This window comes from Acanthisitta chloris, unplaced genomic scaffold (genome assembly GCF_000695815.1).
Source record: "Acanthisitta chloris isolate BGI_N310 unplaced genomic scaffold, ASM69581v1 scaffold7799, whole genome shotgun sequence".
In the NCBI taxonomy this organism is placed as follows: domain Eukaryota; kingdom Metazoa; phylum Chordata; class Aves; order Passeriformes; family Acanthisittidae; genus Acanthisitta; species Acanthisitta chloris.
Window position 1 is genome coordinate 3,892 of NW_008690774.1, and position 19,983 is coordinate 23,874.

The 19,983-nt window shown below is 38.6% G+C and overlaps 1 protein-coding gene across 1 annotated transcript in view; it reads right to left on the minus strand.

Moving 5' to 3' along the window:
* The window catches only part of ZFAT (zinc finger and AT hook domain containing), a gene marked incomplete at both ends in the record, with an annotated part of 36,873 nt that overhangs the window by 3,051 nt on the left and 13,839 nt on the right, over window positions 1-19,983 (minus strand). The window contains 6 exons of the mRNA XM_009081949.1: window positions 1,419-1,592; window positions 3,462-3,611; window positions 7,467-7,554; window positions 14,568-14,800; window positions 15,997-17,456; window positions 17,733-17,883. Of these exons, the coding sequence (XP_009080197.1) occupies window positions 1,419-1,592; window positions 3,462-3,611; window positions 7,467-7,554; window positions 14,568-14,800; window positions 15,997-17,456; window positions 17,733-17,883 (2,256 nt within the window). The remainder of the gene's footprint in view (window positions 1-1,418; window positions 1,593-3,461; window positions 3,612-7,466; window positions 7,555-14,567; window positions 14,801-15,996; window positions 17,457-17,732; window positions 17,884-19,983) is intronic.

Genomic DNA, 19,983 nt, shown 5'->3' on the forward strand with positions numbered 1-19,983 from the left:
CCCAAACTGACAGATATTCCATACCATAGGACATCATGCTCAGTATATAAAACACGAGGAAGCAGGAGGAAGGGGGAACATCTGGAGTGATGGTGTTTGTCTTCCCAAGAAACCATTATGTGTGATGGGCCCTGCTCTCCTGGAGATGGCTGAACACCTCCTGTCTTTGGGAAGCAGTGAATTAATTCCTTGTTTTGCTTTGCTTTACTTGTGTGTGCATCTTCTGCTTTCTCTATCAAACTGTCTTCACGAGGAAGCAGGAGGAAGGGGGAACATCTGGAGTGATGGTGTTTGTCTTCCCAAGAAACCATTATGTGTGATGGGCCCTGCTCTCCTGGAGATGGCTGAACACCTCCTGTCTTTGGGAAGCAGTGAATTAATTCCTTGTTTTGCTTTGCTTTACTTGTGTGTGCATCTTCTGCTTTCTCTATCAAACTGTCTTTATCTCAACCCATGAGTTTTTTTTCTAGCTTTTACCCTTCTGATTCTCTCCCCCATCCTGCTGGTGGGGAGTGAGCAAGAGGCTGTGTGGTGTTTGGTGGCTGCCTGGGGTTAAACCATGACAAGATGTGAGCAAAAATAAGTAGGTATCTCTGACACAGAAACTTCACATATATTCTAAAGATATGACAGATATGTTAAGAGCACATATGCTCTAACAGAGCACTGTGCACTTTCTGTGAAAGGACAGTGCTAATCAATATGCAGAATTTTTAAAAAGAATTTCAATGTAATGGTTAATAAAGAATATAATGAGATTTCACAAGGTTACATGAGTAAGAAAGCTCAAGCTACTAAGTCATAATGAAGGTCTGTATAACTCACCCTGCTAAATCATTTAGTTCAATTTGACAATCACAGAAGAATAAAGTACTGTCGTGTTCTAGTTTTGATGTAAATATTTTTCTGGATGTGCATCTCACTTACTTCAGCTATCATCACACAAGTACTAAAATTACAGGGTAAATCATGTGCTGCACGTGAGACTGTAGAGAATATGTGCCCAGGCTTCCCTCTGGCTGGTTAGACATGGGGACACAGGCCTTGAGTCTGTTGGGCTGCTGGATTTGGCTACAGGATCCTAACAGTAATCTCACAGTAGAAAGTAGTAAGAGACTTAACCACAGAACTATTTGTATTTTCAAATTTCTATTGAGATCAACAATTCTCTCTAAGAACACGAAGGTATATAAAGCCAACACAAAATTTCAGAAGAATCAAGTATTTCAGAGACAGCTGTCTCTCACAGAAATCAGCTTTGCAAAGTTTTGAATTATTTCACAGTGTCTCCCAGCAAACCCCAAAATTTGCAAATCACATTTAGTGTTCACCTGACAAATACTTGCTAATAAGGTCCTGCAGAACAGCCAGTATTTATTGTCCTAAAATAAACTTACATTTAATAAACATGCACTTACCATCAGCAGTATGAAGGAGTTTGTGGCTCTTCAAAGTGCCTTTTGATTTGAATTTTTTCCCACACATATCACAAAGGTGTGTTTTCTCAGTGCTGTGACGATTCATGTGAGCTTTCAAGTTACTCTTGCTGCGAGTGGCATACTCACAGAGAGAACATTTGAAGGGTTTGACACCTAAACATGAAAAAATATACCATGAAACAAACAGGCCGTACCTTTTGATGAGAGGGTGGACATTTGCTTGGAAGAAATTTCAGATCATGTGAGCAATATGGACAGTAAGGTCAACATTTCAAAATTTGGATATCTACACTTAACAAATTTCATCTATAGCTTCTGTATAAATGATACCAAGCTCTCGACAGCATCTCTTAACCTGCTAAGAAAAAATTTGATTTTAGAATCAAATATTGCCCTACTGAAGTCAGGTACTGAGTTTAGCCAAGCAAACACTAATATTTGGGCCTTGGTGTGTCTATCCTTCACTTAGAAGTAGTATTCACACTGCCTGAATCGATGCCTAGCTGGTATATAGCTCCCTCTAAAAGTCTTCAGATAACTACCATTCTCTGTTGATTCCAATAAACAATGAAGAAAACTGTTTTAAGGAGGATTGTTTCATTAGGCACTTAATATGCAAGCAGAAGTTAAATGTGCAGAGCTGTGTTTTGTTGTTAATTCATAACAGATTTGCTAATGGCTCATGTAGTATTATCCTCCATCCCTTCCCCCCTGATAAGATGCAAGAACTCACAATTTCACTTCTCTAAAACTGTCCAAAGAATATAGAGAGACAGAGTATGTCTTCTAACAGAAGGTCTATAAGAACAAAGTAAATCCTTCAAAGAAAAGTTGAATAAATCTGAACTGGCAGAGTAGTTCAATAGTTTCATGAGGCTCTGGCAGTTTTAGATTGCTACTTGTGACCTTAAAACTAGATTTATGAGCATGAGGAATTATAGTCTGCTTCAAGCAGACTTGATTGCACACTTTGATGGGGAATAAATTTGTTCACCTCTTTCTCCTGCTAGTTAGATGAGATGGGTTCCAAGTGCTCTTGGCAAAACAAAAAAATCTGTATCTATGGAATACACATGGAATTGCTCTAAGCATTACCTAAACTCCTTAATGGAGAAAAGGCCACTGGAGAGGAACACTGCTACAGTACACAGGCAGGTCAGCTCACAGACAGAGCATTCAAACAAATATGCTGTAATAGTACAAATGTCTGAACTACCCACATGGGAAAAAACACTTGGGAACGAAGATAGTGGTTTAAGAGTACCAAATCCCATTATCCCCTTTATGCAGAGGGATGACTAAAGAATCCAAAACAATGCTCAAACACCACAGGTAATTTGCTGCATGGATTATTAACTGACTAAAGAGCACCTAAAGAGGTTTTCCACCTATTATAAACATAGATAGACTGGGTAGACACGATTTCACCGGGCAGAGATTTTAAGTTCAAGGGATTTTTAACCTATACATTGCCATATTACTGGAATTTCTACCTAAAAAGTCATAGATAGATATGAACAACATTACGATGTTTTTGACCACTGACTGTGCCCATGGCAGCAAGCCTCTGCATGATTTAATTAAAACACTCACAGAATTTATAGGCATACATCAAAGCAACTGGATTTCAATTGTTTTATTAACAGATTTCCAGACCAAGTATTTTTGGACAAATGTGAAAGGAGAAGAAGTTATTAATGAGAAGATACAGAAAATTACTGAGCATGTATTTCATTCACTCCTCATTACTCACATAGAATACTTCATAGATGTTTATGACTGAGGTTTTGGGAAAAAAATTTTATCAGAATCTTATTAGTTTTACAAAACATTTAAGCTGTCTATTCATGGTATGAATGTGCAGTTCCATATGTGATCCAGAATCCATTAAACTAATTAATTAACCACTGATGTAGCTTATTCAGATATAAAAATAAATTTGAATTCTTTTTTTATGCCAACAAAGCTTCAGTAGAATATGACACTCCTTATTTGTCCAAAAGCTTAAACCCAGAGTTTTACCTTCATGAGCCCAGATGTGACGTTGAAGGTCTGACCCATTCTTCATAAAATAAAAATCACAGTAGGGACATTTCACAGCTCGTTTTCCAATAAGTCCTTTCAGCTGAACTCTTCTGCCAAGAATCTCAGAAATAGTAGTCATTGAAACCTCTGAGAGAAATGCAAAAGGTAGTAAGAACCAGACAGACATGAGGGAATTTGTTCCATAAGCAATACTGAAAAGCTAGATCCTGATTCACTCTTTTTAAATGCTCTACCTCTACTGCCACTCAAAACTGACTTGAGCAAAGAGCACAAGGACCTTTTTGCCTTTAGGCCTTCTAGGATGTCCTGTCCTTTCTCTCCTGCTCTGTGTATTCACTGTTCTTACTGCCTGTTTAAAAAGAAAGAAAAAAAATGTAAATATAAAAAAAAATTTGGTCATGCCACTGGCTTAGAAATCATTTCCCAACTATGAACTTTTCCCATAAGCTAATTTGGTTCTTTTCACTATTTTCAAAAGCTTTATTCAAGATTTCACCCCAGATTTCCTGATGACAAGGACAATTCTCTTTGGCCACAGCTATAATGATCAGAATGCTGATAATCAGACACTTGAAAGGAAAAAACAGACTTATGGAAAAAATGTGATTTGAAGGGACCTCTAGGGTCTACCTGCTCCAAGTAGGGTCAACTTTAGAGTTCCAACTTCAAAGTTACATCAAGTTCCTCATGGTCATATCCAGTCCTGTTCTGAATATATCCAAGGATACAGATTCTACAGCCTCTCTTCTCCCATTCCAGTGTTTAACTACCCTTACAGTCAAAATTATTTTCCTAATTCTAATTACAATCTCCTTGCTTCAACTCATTGTACAGCTCCAAGAGGATTCTGGCTCAGTCTTTTTAATTAGACTGCTGAAGACAGCAATTAAGATTCCTCTCCTGGCCTTTGCCTATTCAGGCTAAACACACTCAGCTCTAAGTTTTTCCTTTATATGATCTAATGTTTTGGTTGTCACATTGAAAAAGCTCAAAATAATGAAGTTTAAATTAAAATGCCCCAAACATGCATAATGAAAACATTGCCAAATGCTTTTAAAAAATAAATCAAATTACTCAATGCATGTCAGATGTATAAAATGCTCTCTCTTGACTTAATGAAAGTACAGCACTCATGTAACCTAAAGGCTAAGACATGAAAGCTGGTGACTTATTATGCCCAAATCTTATACATCTAGAAGTTACAATCTAAACTTGGATTTTTACCAAAAAGGAGCTGTCATACTAAGTCTCCTGATGATCAGTCCCAGAATGGAATCAAAAATCCTGACTGAACTCATATGCACAAGGAAAGCAACCTCAAAAGGGAACTATAAAAGTCCATGAACTGAGCAGAGATAAGTTCTGAAGTACCCAAAAAAGAAAAATACAGACACAAGTCTGAACCCTTGTCTACCTTCCATGGCTTAGATCCTTCATTCATGTCTGCAGGCTAGGATGTCTGCTCAGTGGGGATCTATGGAAGCTGCTGCCTCTCATGGCTCAGAACTATTAAGAGATATCATATTAAATCAGATAGTGGATGAAAGGCAGAGAATTCTGAGAGCTGGGACCAGAATACAAGACTCCTCCTTCACTGCTGAGTATTCAAATCACTGGGCAATAAAGTCAAGCTCTCTTATCTCTCTGGTTTGAAATACTGCTCAGCCAAAGTCTACAGAGATTTTTGTCTCCCTGCCTTCCTGGGACCAAAATTCCACTCGTCTGCAGATGTAGCAGAGGCAGGAGAGCTGTTTGACTTCACACTTTCCACTTGAAGAAGTAGAAGAGACAAAAGAGGGGTCATACTGAATCACACTAAGAAAGGAAGAGGAGGGAAGTGCTAGAAATAGCATTTTAATGATAAATATGAAAGGGTTTCAGTTTAAATTAATTTTTGATATGTCATTTTAAAATTCAATTCCTTCTAACAGTATCCATTTTTCCTTTCATCTTTGCTCTTTTTCATTTACATTTTTAAGAACAATTGCACCCATTCCACTGCAGGATTTAATAGCTTATACTATCAGACCCCTCACATTTATTTGGCTTGTAATTAAGCATGTACAAATAACAGATTTCCTCCTGACTGCAAGGAGAGAACGCACAGCAAAAAAGATTTTTGCATTAATTATCCCCCAAATATTAAACCAGGGTTGTTGCATAACTACTGCATAGGCATATCTCAGATGTAGCATTTCTTTAGTACCATGGAGATATATCTAATAAATCTGGTGTTTTGCCTTTAAGCTCTATTCGCCTGTAATACATGTATGAAAAATGAGGACACGAAATAATAGGCTGTGCAGATTTTGGGGTTTTTTAATCTTACCTCTATTATAACACAGAGTTTAAAAGAACCCACTTGGATCAAAAAATTTAAGCTATACTTTGAGAGAGATTCAGATACCAAATGAATTGTTAAAAATTATAAATGCATGAGTTTAGGATTTAGGGCTTCACAGTTAACTGGTATTTCTGGACCCCAGACACAGCATACACTGATAATTCAGCAGTCAGTGTCAGACCAGTGTCAGATGCAAGATGAACTGTAAGGACACAACACATAACGTCCTTCTAGTTCTCAGATTTAGGGAGGTCTCCTATGCTCCCTGGCTGAGGCAGCACAAAAGCTTTATAGGCACATCTCTTGAGATTCAATTTTCATGCTTAGTGGTGATACAGCTCCTGACTACAGTACAGCTCAGAGGCCTTTTCTCATCTGAATTTGCTGCACCAGACATGTCCGTGGAGGTATGACAAGCCCTCCAACCACACTGCTGTGGAGTGGTCTGCAAATAGTGAGGTTTAGTAACTAAAGAGCTAAAGTGGGAGTTAGTCTGAAATTAAAGTGAAGGGAATTGTTTAAAACACGGGTCTAGCACTATCTAGTGGCAGTAAGAAGAGATGAAACTACTGCTTTGCCTGTTATGTTGTACTTCTGACAAAGACAGTAACAGCTGCATTCTTTTAATTGGATTTTTTCTTCCCCAAACTCAGTTTGAGCACGGCCAGTATTTTCCTTCTTAATATCAAATTTTGTCAGGTGATAAGCAACACTGTAGATGAGTTAATTAAACTGTGATACAACGGATTCACCTCTCCTTCCTCCATGGCAGCAGTGGGTCTTTCTATCCAACAAAACACAAATACTAAGGAGGAAATCAGGGGCACACCAACTTGGCTCTGTTGAGTTCACATTGGTCAGATTTAAATCAGACCCTGCACCAGCACTTTGGGATTGAATTCCCAAGATCCAAGCATTGTTTACTCAGGCATGGCACATGGACTTAGCACCTTCAGTTTATGTTGTACTTAGGCTGATAAATCAGGGCACTGGAATGCAAGGTATAAACATAGTTTGGATGGGCTGCAGTGCTTAGCTGGATCCAACCAGGCTTGCCAGCTCCAGCTTAATACTGGCCATCCTACATCCCAGCTGGTTCTAGCAAGAGCCCTGTTGCAGACTTCAGCTGTCCCTGGAGACAGAGCCCAACCCCACAGCACCTGAGCAAACTGTCTGTGTGCTCAGGTACTGTCCATCAGCTCAGGGACTCTGCATTCACACCCATCACCTGCAGACAAACAATGTGCACTAAATACATCCCTGTCAGTTCATGCAAGGCCAACGGAAATTTTCCATCTCCTGGGCTGTTACAGGATGTCTCTATGCCTGATTTCAACCTTCCCAATGCATAATTTGAATTCACCTAGGTCCTCTTTTGGAAATGAGTTCTTTGCCAGATGAAGAAAGATTTCTTATCACGACTACCTGACATACTCCACAACACACACTCTTGAACAGTAACATTTTTCACGTTAAATTCTACCATCTGCAAATCCAACACAATTCTTCCTTTAAACCAGTTAAATTAGACATACTCTTCTCTTTCTTAGGAATGTAATGACATTGCACTGCTCACTTTAAAACCTTCATCCATTTATTGTGATAGACTGAGAAATTTTCCTTGATTTTTTTCTTACCAGGATGATTTGTCTTGATGTGAGATTTTATAAGTCGATCTTCAGAAAATGACTTCTCACACACAGGACAGGAATAACTCTTCTTATCCTTAAGTGAGAAAGAAAGAGATTGCATTATCATTCCACTGGTATAATCACTATAGTCATTATTCAGTAATACATAGTTCTCAACAAAGTTATAATTGAAGGTTCAGTTTATAAGGAAAAAAATGAAGGTATTTATAGTGAAATAAGTGAAGGAGAAATATTAAAGTACTCTAAGCACATCATTAATCCTCATGAATGAAGGGCTCCAAGCTACAGCACACAAGAATATGCACAATAAATGTAAGCATAATATTGTGACTGACTCTGTAGAGAACCAAGAGTCGAAAGATCAAGCCACATAACAGAAGAAAATGTATTTGATATAAGCTGCAATATTCAGGGTTTGTTCTTTTCTTTTTCACAAGTCCACCCTTCTGAAACCTAAGGTTCAGATCTAATTATTCCAAAGACATCCACCAATATGTGGATTATAAAATGGCCAGAAATTGAGCAGCAGAGTTAACAATGACAGATGCCATTACTTATTCAGTGTCTACACTTCTAACTACTTTATAAATATTCAGCATTTTATGTACTACCGATAAAGTCTATTCTACTATTTTGATTTAAAAACTTACAGACTACTCTGGATTTTCTCAGCATCACTGATCTTATAACAGATTTCACATCAAGTTCAACAGAAGAGTTTCAACACAATTTATTCCTCTATGCAATTTTACTCTAAGTGCAATTTTCATGTTTTAACAAATGCATCTAAACCCACATAAAAATATAGGACTTCTCTCTATTCATTGATAAATTACCCAAATTAAATTCCCCCACCACAGCTTCAGCTCCTCAGAGTGCCCTTGTCACAGGTGATGACGGAAGCACTTTGAAGGACTTAGGCTGAAGTTCTAGTAATACCTTAATCACATTCTCAGCACGTAAGTTTTCCTCTGGTAAGAATAAAAGTTATTTATCCTATGCCTTATTGGAGTTCCTGCCTTTTAAATGTCTTTGACGGTTTTCTTGAAGGACACAAACAGAAGCAAAGTATGAAGAGAGCTGGATCTACCTTTGTTTGAGACCAGCTGCACAGTCCAATCAGCTATTTAAATTTCAAAGTCACTTCTACGCTTCCTGAGATTTGCTTAATACAAGTATCAACCAATTTGAGAAAATATAAGAAACTTAAAATAATTCCAAAATAAAGTCAGCCTTTGGACTGAAAGTACTGTTCACATTCCACAAATCAGGAGTTTAATTAGGTCCATGAATATTCATAAACCTAGTGGGAAAAAAATTAGTCTAATGCTACCACAAATTTTCCTGTTTATAGTGTTTTGCTATAAAATAAGGCCACTTGCATAGGAATCACAATGCATTTCTCTTTATATATATGAACTAAATTGTGCTAAGAAAGCATTAGCTGTATTGCATTACCAATCTATAGCTCCCTGAAGAAAATTTTATTTCTCTAGGGCATGTGTGTCGAGATGATTCAAGAGGTAGGTCTATTACAAGCCTCTGTATACGTAGGGAGCTGGGGCTGTTCAGCCTGGAGAAAAGGAGGCTCAGAGAAGACCTTATTGCTCTCTACAACTACCTGAAAGGAGCTTGCAGCCAGCTGAGGGTCACTTCTTCTCCCAAGTAACAAGCAATAGGACCAGAAGAAATGGCCTCAAGTTGTGCCAGGGGAGGTTTAGATCAGATATGAGGAAAACCTTCACCGAAAGGGAGGTCAAGCATTGGAACAGGCTGCCCAGGGCAGTGGTCGAGTTACCATTCATGGAAAATGTGAATTCCTCAAGAATTCTGTGCATGTGGCACTTGGGGACACAGTTTAGGGGTGAACACTGTGGCGCTGGGTTAATAGTTGGACTTTGAGATCTTTTCCAACCTAAATGGTTCTGTGATTCAAAGCAACAGACCACTACGAGGCTTATTTAATTAATCAAATAAATATGTCCTACGCTGCAAAACACCAGAAAGAGCAGCAGTTCTTCTACTGCACTCATCAATAAAGAGACATTCTGATGGCACAAATATCTTCTCTTATGAACATACATATATTACATGATCTGGATGGCAATTCTGCCACTAATTTCACAAGAGACTGTGTGAACTCCTGTTATCAACTTCAGTAATTGGGTAAAATTAAGACCACGGCCGTAATAAAAAAGGTGTTTAGGCCTAAATTAGACAATTATGCTATAGAAATCAACAATTCATTCCCTTCCTTTTAGCAGCAGAAGTGACATAATTCCATGAACAGGAAGTAATACACAGTTCTACTAAATACTGGTACTCCCAGAGCATTTCCAGGAAAAGTTTCCACAACTCAATTAACACAACATTTGATTGTCTAATTCTGTAAGAGGACTAGAGAGCCAAAGTCTGCTCCTGTCATCTACTCGGACCAACAGAAATTTAATTTCTAACATTCGTGGGATCAAAATTAGGCCCCTGAGTTACACTTTGAGGAGTGAAGACATACAGAAATCTTCACCACAGTTGTCATGGTGTTCAAATCAAAATTTTCCCAAAAGATTCCTGAATTAAGCTAATGTCCTATTAAAATGCAACCCGGCCAAAATGATCTGATGTACCTAGGAGGTGGCTATGCACACAAGTGAAGAAGGCTATAGAAAAATGTGCAAATGGTTAGAAAACTTATGAAGTCTGGCAAGCAGCAGAAGTCACAGCTCACAAGATGACAAACACCAGCACACAGTACTGCTTAGGCTTTTTTTTTTGTGTGCCATAACCACTAGTAAAAGTGAATGGGTAGCTGACATTCATTTTGGAAGTGAGGACCAAGAGCAAAAGCTATTTTCCAACTGAGTGCTCAATCATTAGACCATAGATGCTTTTGTTAATTCCTTCTCTTTCCAGGACCTTGCATTCTTGACTATACAGTGGCACTGCTCCAAAAGCAAAGGTAACACAGCCAGACCACTGAAAATTAATGCTCCTCAGGAAGGGGAAATAAGCAATCAGAGCTCAAGTTCCTCACTTCCTACCGACAGCTACACTATTACACAAAAGGTCAGCAGCAGAATGGAATTTCTAAGCATCATTCCAAAGACAAGAATCATTTACATCCCAAAATGTGCATGAAAACCTAATAACAAGTGGCAGTTCTGGTTCTGAACTACAGTTTTATAGAGGTGCTCACCTTGCAGTACCAATTACACATACAGACTTACCATATTTTCAGACAAACCTCTCTGTGGTGTTTATCTGCTCAGTAGAGTGAGTATTGTAAAAACCACTGGGAGTTGTAAACAAACTCTGATACCTACTTCAGCACTGTTTAGTCCCACTTGATCCCTAATGTCACCATGAACTCATTCATAACTGTAAATTAATTTTAAACTGCCCAGCCCTTTTCTAGGTACCATGGCACTGAAGTGATTGGCACATGTCATGGTTTGAACTCCTGAAGAGCTCAATATATGCCAATAAATGTCAAAAACCACTACACAAACCTTAGGGGGAAAAGATGAGTGCTGAAAATCAGAGCATATATGCAACATTTTGGTTTCGAATCAAGCCAAACCTCAATTCCCAGGGTTCCAAAGTAAAAACCTTCTCTGTTACAACATGCATAGCAAATACAGAGGCAAGAGGCAGCACATACACACTCCCCATCATCATCTGCCAGGGAATAAACAATCCCAAAATCAGTGTAAGACTCTGATGATGCATAGAGTAAGATGGATGGCCATACAGTGAGCGACCAGGATGAGGGGTAAGCTGCTTTTCAATACCCATCATTTATCCTCCTCACCAAATAATGCAGGGATCCAGTTCAAGTGCAGCCAGCAACAAGGTAATGAAGGATACACATCCACACAAGGAACTGAACTGAGATTTTGATATCTTCTACCTCCAGGAAAGCTTTAATTTTAATATTTATGAAGGATTGATTTTTGCAAACTAAAATTATTATTCAAGTAGATTTCCACATTTAACTATGCATAGTTGGTTAATGTACATTTTGGAATGAGTGGTGCTGTTCAGTGAGAAATGCCTGAAGTAAACGTACCAAGCAGTGGGTGCAGAGGTCAATATGAGAACTGCCAAATTTAGTTACTGAGTGAATTCTAATATATGAATTTTTCAATCTGTTTAAATACTCAAATATATTTGACAGTAAGCATCAGTAAGCATGCTTCTGAAAGACCTTGCTCTCACACTGGTTTTAATTAGGAAATGCATTATCTCAGTTCTATTTAGTATCATGAAAATGATCCTCCTGGAGGGAGCTCTTGGACCTTCATCACAGTTGAAAAAGAGGGACTTATGTAAGGATATAGGAGAGCTAATTGAAGGCTCTTTTTTCTCAAGTGTTCTTAGACACCATTTACACAGATCTTTACCATCAGATGGACATCATAAACATAATAAATTCAAAAACAGGCTAAATGAATGTCTATTATGTGAGCTCTCCACACATTTCATAACAAATTAAGATTCTGTTTAAAATAGCTATGGAAGTGGAGGGCACAAGGGGGGGAAAACATTTCCTTTTGTGTCATCTCTTGTTTTGTTTTTTAAAGCTCTCTTGAAGTAACTACTTAAGAAGAGTAGGGGGTGAAGTGTCCTGTTCCAAATGCCTTTAAAGTAACTTTTGAGACAGGGGAGATTCAAATTAGATAATAGGGAAAATGTTTTCAGTGTTCGGGTGGTTAGGCACTGGAATAGCTTACCCAGGGAGGAGGTAGAGTTTTTAAGTGTCTAAGAGGCATCTGGATCTGGTGCTGGAAGATATGGTTTAGGGTTTACGGGTTGCAGTGAACTGACAGGTTAATGGTTGGACTTGATGATCTTAGAGGTCCTTTCCAACCTTGATGATTCTATGATTCAGCTGTTGAAAGTACAGGCCAAGAGTCTACCTGCTGACTGCAGAGCTCAACCTGAAACCACTAGGCACTGCACATGAAAAGATTTTTAAGTAGCTATGCAGAAATTGTCCACATCTGGGGAAAAATTCACATGAATACTTAATTCGAGCATCACATTCACAGAATCATAGAATCAACCTGGTTGGAAGAGACCTCATGGATCACCAAGTCCAACCCTACTGTGGTTACTAGACCATGGCACTAAGTGCCACATCCAGTCTCAGCTTGAAAACCTCCAGGGACAGTGAATCCACCACCTCCCCAGGCAGCCCATTCCAATGTCTGATCACTCTCTCTGTAAAAAATCTCTTCCTCATATCCAAACTAACCTTCCCTTGGCAGAGTTTGAGTCTGTGCCCTCTTGTCCTACTGCTGGTTGCCTGGGAGAAGAGACCAACGCCCACCTGACTCCAACCTCCTTTCAGGAGGCTTTCAACCCCCTTTCAGTCTTTCCACTAGTAAAAAGTATTGCAACAACAATATCTATCACAGTACTTTAAGTGAGTTGTGATGTTGCTTTTTCATGAGATTAGGAGGAACTTGTCACATGGAGTGCATTCTATCACAGGTGCATAAGATTTATTTACAAGAAAATGCTAACAAAAACCATAATGTTGTGTAAAGAGTGAAGAAAGGCCCATCTGTGTGAATATTTCCTTGTCCATAAAGGACAGAAGAGTGAGTGCAGCAATTGAACAACTGGCATTTTCTGCTGGAATCAAAATAAAAATCAATTCAGGGGAAGTGCAAATCACCTTTTGCACCTATTTCACTGCATCAGTAATTCAAACCTCAAATTGCAAGTATGTAGTTCATGACAATGTTCTGACATTATCGGTCAAGAAAGTTTAATTTCAAATACCATGCTTGTCAAACATTTTTTGAGATCCTAAACTGTACTTTGTTCAATACCAGTACCCTCACATACAGACATGAGGTAATATGTGCCACCTAAGCACCTCTGAAGACTCCAATCAAAAGTGGACTAAATTCCTCATGCTGGGAGAGCAGGCACTTGCTAAACACCCTTTTCTAGATGTTGAGTTGGAACAGGAAGGAACTTAGCTGTGCTCATACACTGTGTCAGTGCATGCATATTGTAACCTCTCTGGGGATTCACAGGTCTAGAACACCCCAGACCAACTACAGCTTGCAAGCAGAAAGATTCCTGCCATGTGGTAGGAAAAGAAGTCCATGGTATGCAAACCTGTTCTGACAACAGCTTAAACCATTTGGGCCACTCAATGCAAAACAATTAAAACAGTAAGAACAAGCCTGGTAACACTGATGTAAGAAAATAATTGTTTTTCTTAATCTTCCAAGAAAAGCATATAAATATTTCACTTCTAAAAAAGCATCTTAACTAACAGTGACGAATAAAAATCTTATTCCTTAGTTTTAAATCATTTCTTATTCTGAATACCAGAACATATTGCTTGAAACATACTTTTGAAACCACTGCAAGAAGGGTTCATGTTTCCTGAAAAGACTGTTCATGTAATAATGTTGGATGAGAGCAAGATCACCAAGCAGTGTCTTGTACAACAAGGGCTTCCACTCAAAGTGCATGTGGAAGTAGACCAGACCTGTTTTTAGCATATGGCATTCAGAGCTCAAGGGCTTTCTGAACAAGACAGGAGCCTTTAAAATGTGATCTCTTCATCTTTGTAGCCACAAGAGACAATGGTAGATGTTCAAAGACATTGGCTGCAACTAGTTGCAGCTATTAGGAAAACAAAAATTCTTTTCAACAATTTAAACTTCATTTGTCTATAGCAATTAAGAGAGGAACACATTTTCATTTTACCACAGTCAACAGATGACTGTGCAGGAAGGGAATTCAGATGACTATGCAGGAAGGGAATTCAGGCTCAAGGAATGATGTAAATTAACAATAGTACCAGACCTTATTTTACTCCCTCAAAACCAAACAATACTGGGAAAACCAAAGGGAGAAAATGGATAGATATAGTCTACTGGAAACAACTATGAGAAGGACCCAATATCTAGTTGCCTTAACTCATATATTCCCTGTACAAAGCTACGCAGAGAGCAATCAGGTAACAATTCTCACCTATTCTTCAAATGCTGCCACACAATTCCAAACACTGCGATGACAACACTGAATTTAGACAAACACATCCTTTGGTTTGTTACTTACCAGGTCTGTGTGGACTTTAAGGTGTGCCTGGAGCTTGTATTTATCTGGGGTAGAGTAGTCACAATGTTCAGTGGGACATTTCAGCAAAATATTGCTGTGTTTCTGAATGACGTGACGCTTAAGGCAGTTTTTGGTGATGGAAGAATAATTGCACTGGGAGCAGTAATATAAATGTTCTCGAGTATGCGTACGAACATGCATGTCATAATGCACTTGGTACCAAAACAACTTGCCTGAAAATAAAATGAGACACGAAGAAAGCAATTTCTAAACAATTGTTGTTGAAAATTCCAATAGAACCGATTTTCTTTCAGGGCAAAACACACTGTTTGAATCCTGCCCCTTTCATCTTTAATGCAAACTTGTCTAAAGACCCTTTGCTACTGAATACATATTTACAAAACCCACTTTTGTCTAGAAAGATTATGTTTTATGTCCCAAAACAGCCTAACAAGGGCAACTTTAATACAAATCAATGATCTTTTTCCTAAAGAAAAATTGCTTTAAATCTGTTCTATACAAAGAATCTGAATGCAACTGTACACTAAAAGAGACTGTCAAAATATTTTTTGCTACTTCCTTTCATGTTACTCCTACCTAAAATCCTTTCTGACATAATGGTACCAAAACATGCAGAGCAATTCATTTAAGGTACAGTGTTATCGTGCTTCAAAAACTTGTTTTTATAGTCTTTGATTCCTTTCCCTTTTCAAGAATGAAGACTACAGCACAAATCCCAAATTGTTTCCTTTTCAGTTATGTAAACACAAAAATTTTCAGTTAGAACAAACAGGAATGGTGCATTATACCCACTTCAATAAATTCAAAAAGCCCCAATTACCATCAGAATAGTCTTGATCTGATACCATGTCATAAAAACATTTTCATCTCAAAGAACCTGGTTCAAAACAAGTCAAAAAATATGCCAGTGTATACCTATGTGTTGTACAGAATGTGTATTACCATACATCCCCTACATTATGGAAAAAATACTCTGAATTTTACACTAAGCTGATAATGAAGCTTAAGCAATAAAACATGGCCTGACTAACGCTGACCACAGGCCTCAATCTGCTGTGCTTGACTCCAGTGAAAGTCATGAGTTGTGGAGAGGTATGTGGATAAAAATCATCTAATTCTATCAAATTTGACATTAACAGAAAATTGAGCCTTGCAGGGCATTGCTTTGCTGTATTCTGCTAGTGTTTTGGGTTTTGCTTTTTTGAGATTTGACTCATTTCACATTATTTATACAGCAAAAAGTAAATTGCGCTTGACCCCAGAAGCCATACTGAACACCAAAATTAATCCTGCTGCAAAGATATGCAAATATATCAAACACTGTAAACAAGAGGAGCAGAAAAAAGATAGCTGACTATGTAACACTTAAAAAACCCCAACAAACAAATACAATTCTACTGCTCCTTACCACAATATTCACACTCTAGGTCTCCATAAACCTTCCTTATCCTCTCACACAACTCTGTGCTCATTTGTCTCTTCTGCAAACTATCCAAGATCTGCATGAAAGCAACAGCTTCAGTCCCACTGTCGGATGTCACTGTGTTGGAAGGGGCTGCCTGGGGGCTGGGGGCTGCACTGGCTTCAGGTGCTGGCAAAGGCTCTGTGGATTCTGCCAAGTTCTGAATTGGCAGATTGCTTGTTTCTGATTCACTGGAAGGAACAGACTGGATTCTCTCTTCAGAGACTGGAAGGTTCTCAGTCATTGCATTGTCCTGACTTGGATTTAAACTTTTGTCTTCAGAAAGTAAAAGATTTATTTCTTCACCCTGATCATTTACAGAGCTGCAGTGATTAACTTCCTCTTCATTTGAGGGAGAAACCTTCAAATCTTCAGGACCAGTAGTACCATTTTTCAGCAGAAAGCAATCTGCTGCTACACAGGGCTCAATGTTTGGGACTATGTCTGTTGTCTGACACAACGTCTCTGTTACATTCTTCACCAGAGGATTTTCAAATTCTAAGGAAAGGACTGCATCGATTTTTACGTCACCATTATGTTGACCATTATGGTTTACATCTGCGGCTGTTGATTCACCAGCAGATGGTTGTGCTGTGTTAACAGCACCAGTACCCGTGATAGTCAATTCATCTGCAGTCTGTGCTAGCTGATCACCAAGGGCTTCTGGCTGGATGTCACCTCCTGGCTCAAGCAGGCAGAAGCTTTGGTTGATAGAACTGTTAAAAACAGACTCCTCCTGCAGATCTGCATGCACATCTTTGATGTGAGCACGGAGCCTTACAGAGCTGACAAACTTCTTCAGGCACACAGAGCACACATACACAAAAGGGTGCTTTCGAACATGAAGCTCAAGGGCTTGGTATTTAGTAGCTCCATGACCACAAAGCTCACAAGCAAAGGGTCTTTCATCACCATGAACAAGCATGTGACGGTCTCGATCAAGCTCGTTTTTGAATTTGCGTTCACAGATGTGGCAGTCATAAAGAAGTTGCCTTTTGCCCTCTCGTGTCATCAAGCGAAGCTCATCAAAAACATCCTTCACTTTTTTATCTTCGAGGTCATGAGTTTCCTTGATATGCTTGATCAAATTTTTAACATCTGAGTACTTCTTTTTGCAGAAGCGACAATGCTGCTTAATTTTCTTATGAACTCTTTCAATATGGACTTTGAGATGGCCTTTGCTGAGACAAGTGAACGTACAATAATCGCAGCTGAACTTCTCCCCCGTGTGTTTGCGCAGATGAACGTTCAGGTTGGCTTTGATTGCACTGGCATAACTGCAGTATGAACACTTGTAAGGTTTCTCATTTGTATGAATCCTCAAATGTGCCTGGAGGGAGTGCTTAAATTTGAACACTTTGTTACAGTATTCACATGTAAAAATCTTCAGTTGAGTTGGACCCAACCTAAAACAAACCAAAATGAGTTATGTTTACAGTACTGAAACTTGGTCACATAACATGCCAAAATTTCCCTAGATATTCATAATGGACAGAAACATTTAATATTTTTAAAAAAATGTATTCTGCACAGGTTTTTAAATTACACAACGTATGCACAGATTATTTTCAGCTGCTCCTTTGTTTAAAAGGCTCAGAAAATATTTCAGTTTCATGAAAATGCATGGGGAAGCATTTAATTCATATTCTGCATGAACACAAATGTAAGTACTTCGAAATTACCTGCTTGATTTCATTGCCTGTTCATATGGGGTTTGCTGAATGGCATATTCCTGATATCCTTTTCGCTGTGATGGGTCTTGAACTGTTGTTTCTGGAGCTGTGGGTTCACTCTCCTGGGGAGTAGCCTCAACAGGAACAATTTTTGTGGCTCCTGTAAGCAAGAACCAAAAAAATGCTGAGTAAAAAGTCTCATACTAAAATGTGCATTGCCTATCATAAACAAGTGTAAACAAAACATCAAAGTCTGTAATCATTAGTTCAACTATTTTAGTTTCTGTTGTTAAACTCCTGTGTATAAAATGATGGATACACTTTAGAAGATATCAGTACTTACACCACAAATCTGCTTAAATAACATATTAGGAAGAGATTTTTTTATGGCAAGAGTGATCAGGCATTGGAATGTGCTGCCCAGGGAGGTGGTGGATTCACCATCCCTGGAGGTTTTCAAGACGAGACTGGATGTAGCACTTAGTGCCATGGTCCAGTAACCAAGGCAGGGTTGGACTGGATGATCTTGGAGGTCTTTTCCAACCTGGTTGATTCTATGATTCTTGTTCCTCCCTCTCCCACAAATGTCAGGATGTCCAGCCAGGTTGCATCTCCCAAACTGCACTGTGGTAGTCCAGTGAGACAGGAACCTGTCATGGAACCAAGTCTCCTGTGCTGTAATAGTGAGTTCAGTATAAAGGTGACAGAACAGACATTAGACACCAGACTGGTGTTCCCATACTTCAATACTTAAAATAGAAATAAATTCCTCTATATTTGGAATGACTCAGATAAAAGAAAATAGATCTTGAACTGCTTTATATGCATGGCCACCCTTTCCAGGCCTCCTATTCCTGAAGGTGAGACAAAGATCCTCATTAAATGCTCCACACTACTCTCCTCTGTGCCCTTCTGCCTTTCAGGATGTTTGAGCACTTCCTAAAAGGACTGCTGAACTGTTTAATAGACTTTTGTACTACCACTATAAAAATTTAATCACCTAAATTGGGTGAACTAAATATATACTAACTCACTAGATAAATACTAACTCAACAGTATTTTGCATACTTTGAGTGGGCAGAATGCTCCAAGGTCATCCTACTATCACTGCCTCTAAATTCCCTACGCAGCTAACAGAGAGAAATGTCTCTAAGAGCCTAAAGAGGGAGATCCAGATCTTCCAACATACTGATAAAGTACTTGCTCACAGTAGGCAATCATGTCCCCTCACAGCAGGTCACTGCTTCCTACCCTTAAAAGATAGGAAAACATTAAGAAACATGAGATATCTCCATCCACTTGGGATGCTGCCTATGGGCTACTAATGGACCAGCAGCCCCAGCAATCACTGCTAGATCACAAACTAATGACTACAGTGTATGCCCAGAAAGTGTGAAAATTGGTTTCTAGGCTCTACCCAATCTAGTAAGTAGTGAACCCACATGTCTCACATCCCAAAAAATGCCCTCAATACTCAGGCTAGGCAGAAGTGCAAGAACAAGGCAAACAGATACAAGACCTTATTTTTCATTTAAAATATCATATGACCATATGCCAACAAGGAAGATAAAAGTTTTCTTAACTGTTTCCATGAGAATCATTTCAAGAAATCAGAGCATATAAATATCAGGGCAAAACAAAAAAAGGTTAACTGTACTGATAATTTATTTCAGAAAAATCCTTCCTTCAACCCTATTATACCTCTATTTATAAAGCAGAATGGACTTTAGCTTACTAGACTTTATTTATGCTTTTTGCCTTCCTCTTTTCAGTCAATATAATCTAAATAAATCTCCTTCAAGAGCAGGAAGATTTGAGTTCCTCATGACATTTTGACAGCAGCTTCTACAGATAAGCATTACCCAGAGTGCCTCATCTCTGGCTCAAACTCAGTGATGGCCTCTGATCTCTTACAGTCTGTCCCTTATAGTGCTTAGAAAAGCAGCTTGTCCTTCATTATAGAGCTCTCTGATACTTATCCACAGTCTATAAAGTAAAGGAATTATTAGGAATGGATCAGAATAAAAGAGTAAACATCATCAACCAAACTCCTACTAAAATTCAACTAAATTCAGTGAACCTCCTAAAACTTCAAGCACAGACCACAAAAAAAAAGGATAAATAGCAACCAGCAAACAGTAACAAAGAAAAAATCCCTTTGTTTGGAAAAGGGATACATAACTCTGAGACCTTCAGCTTGGAAGAGAGATAAATGATAGAGGAGTATCAGAAAGACCTCTAAAATTAAAATAATGTAGGG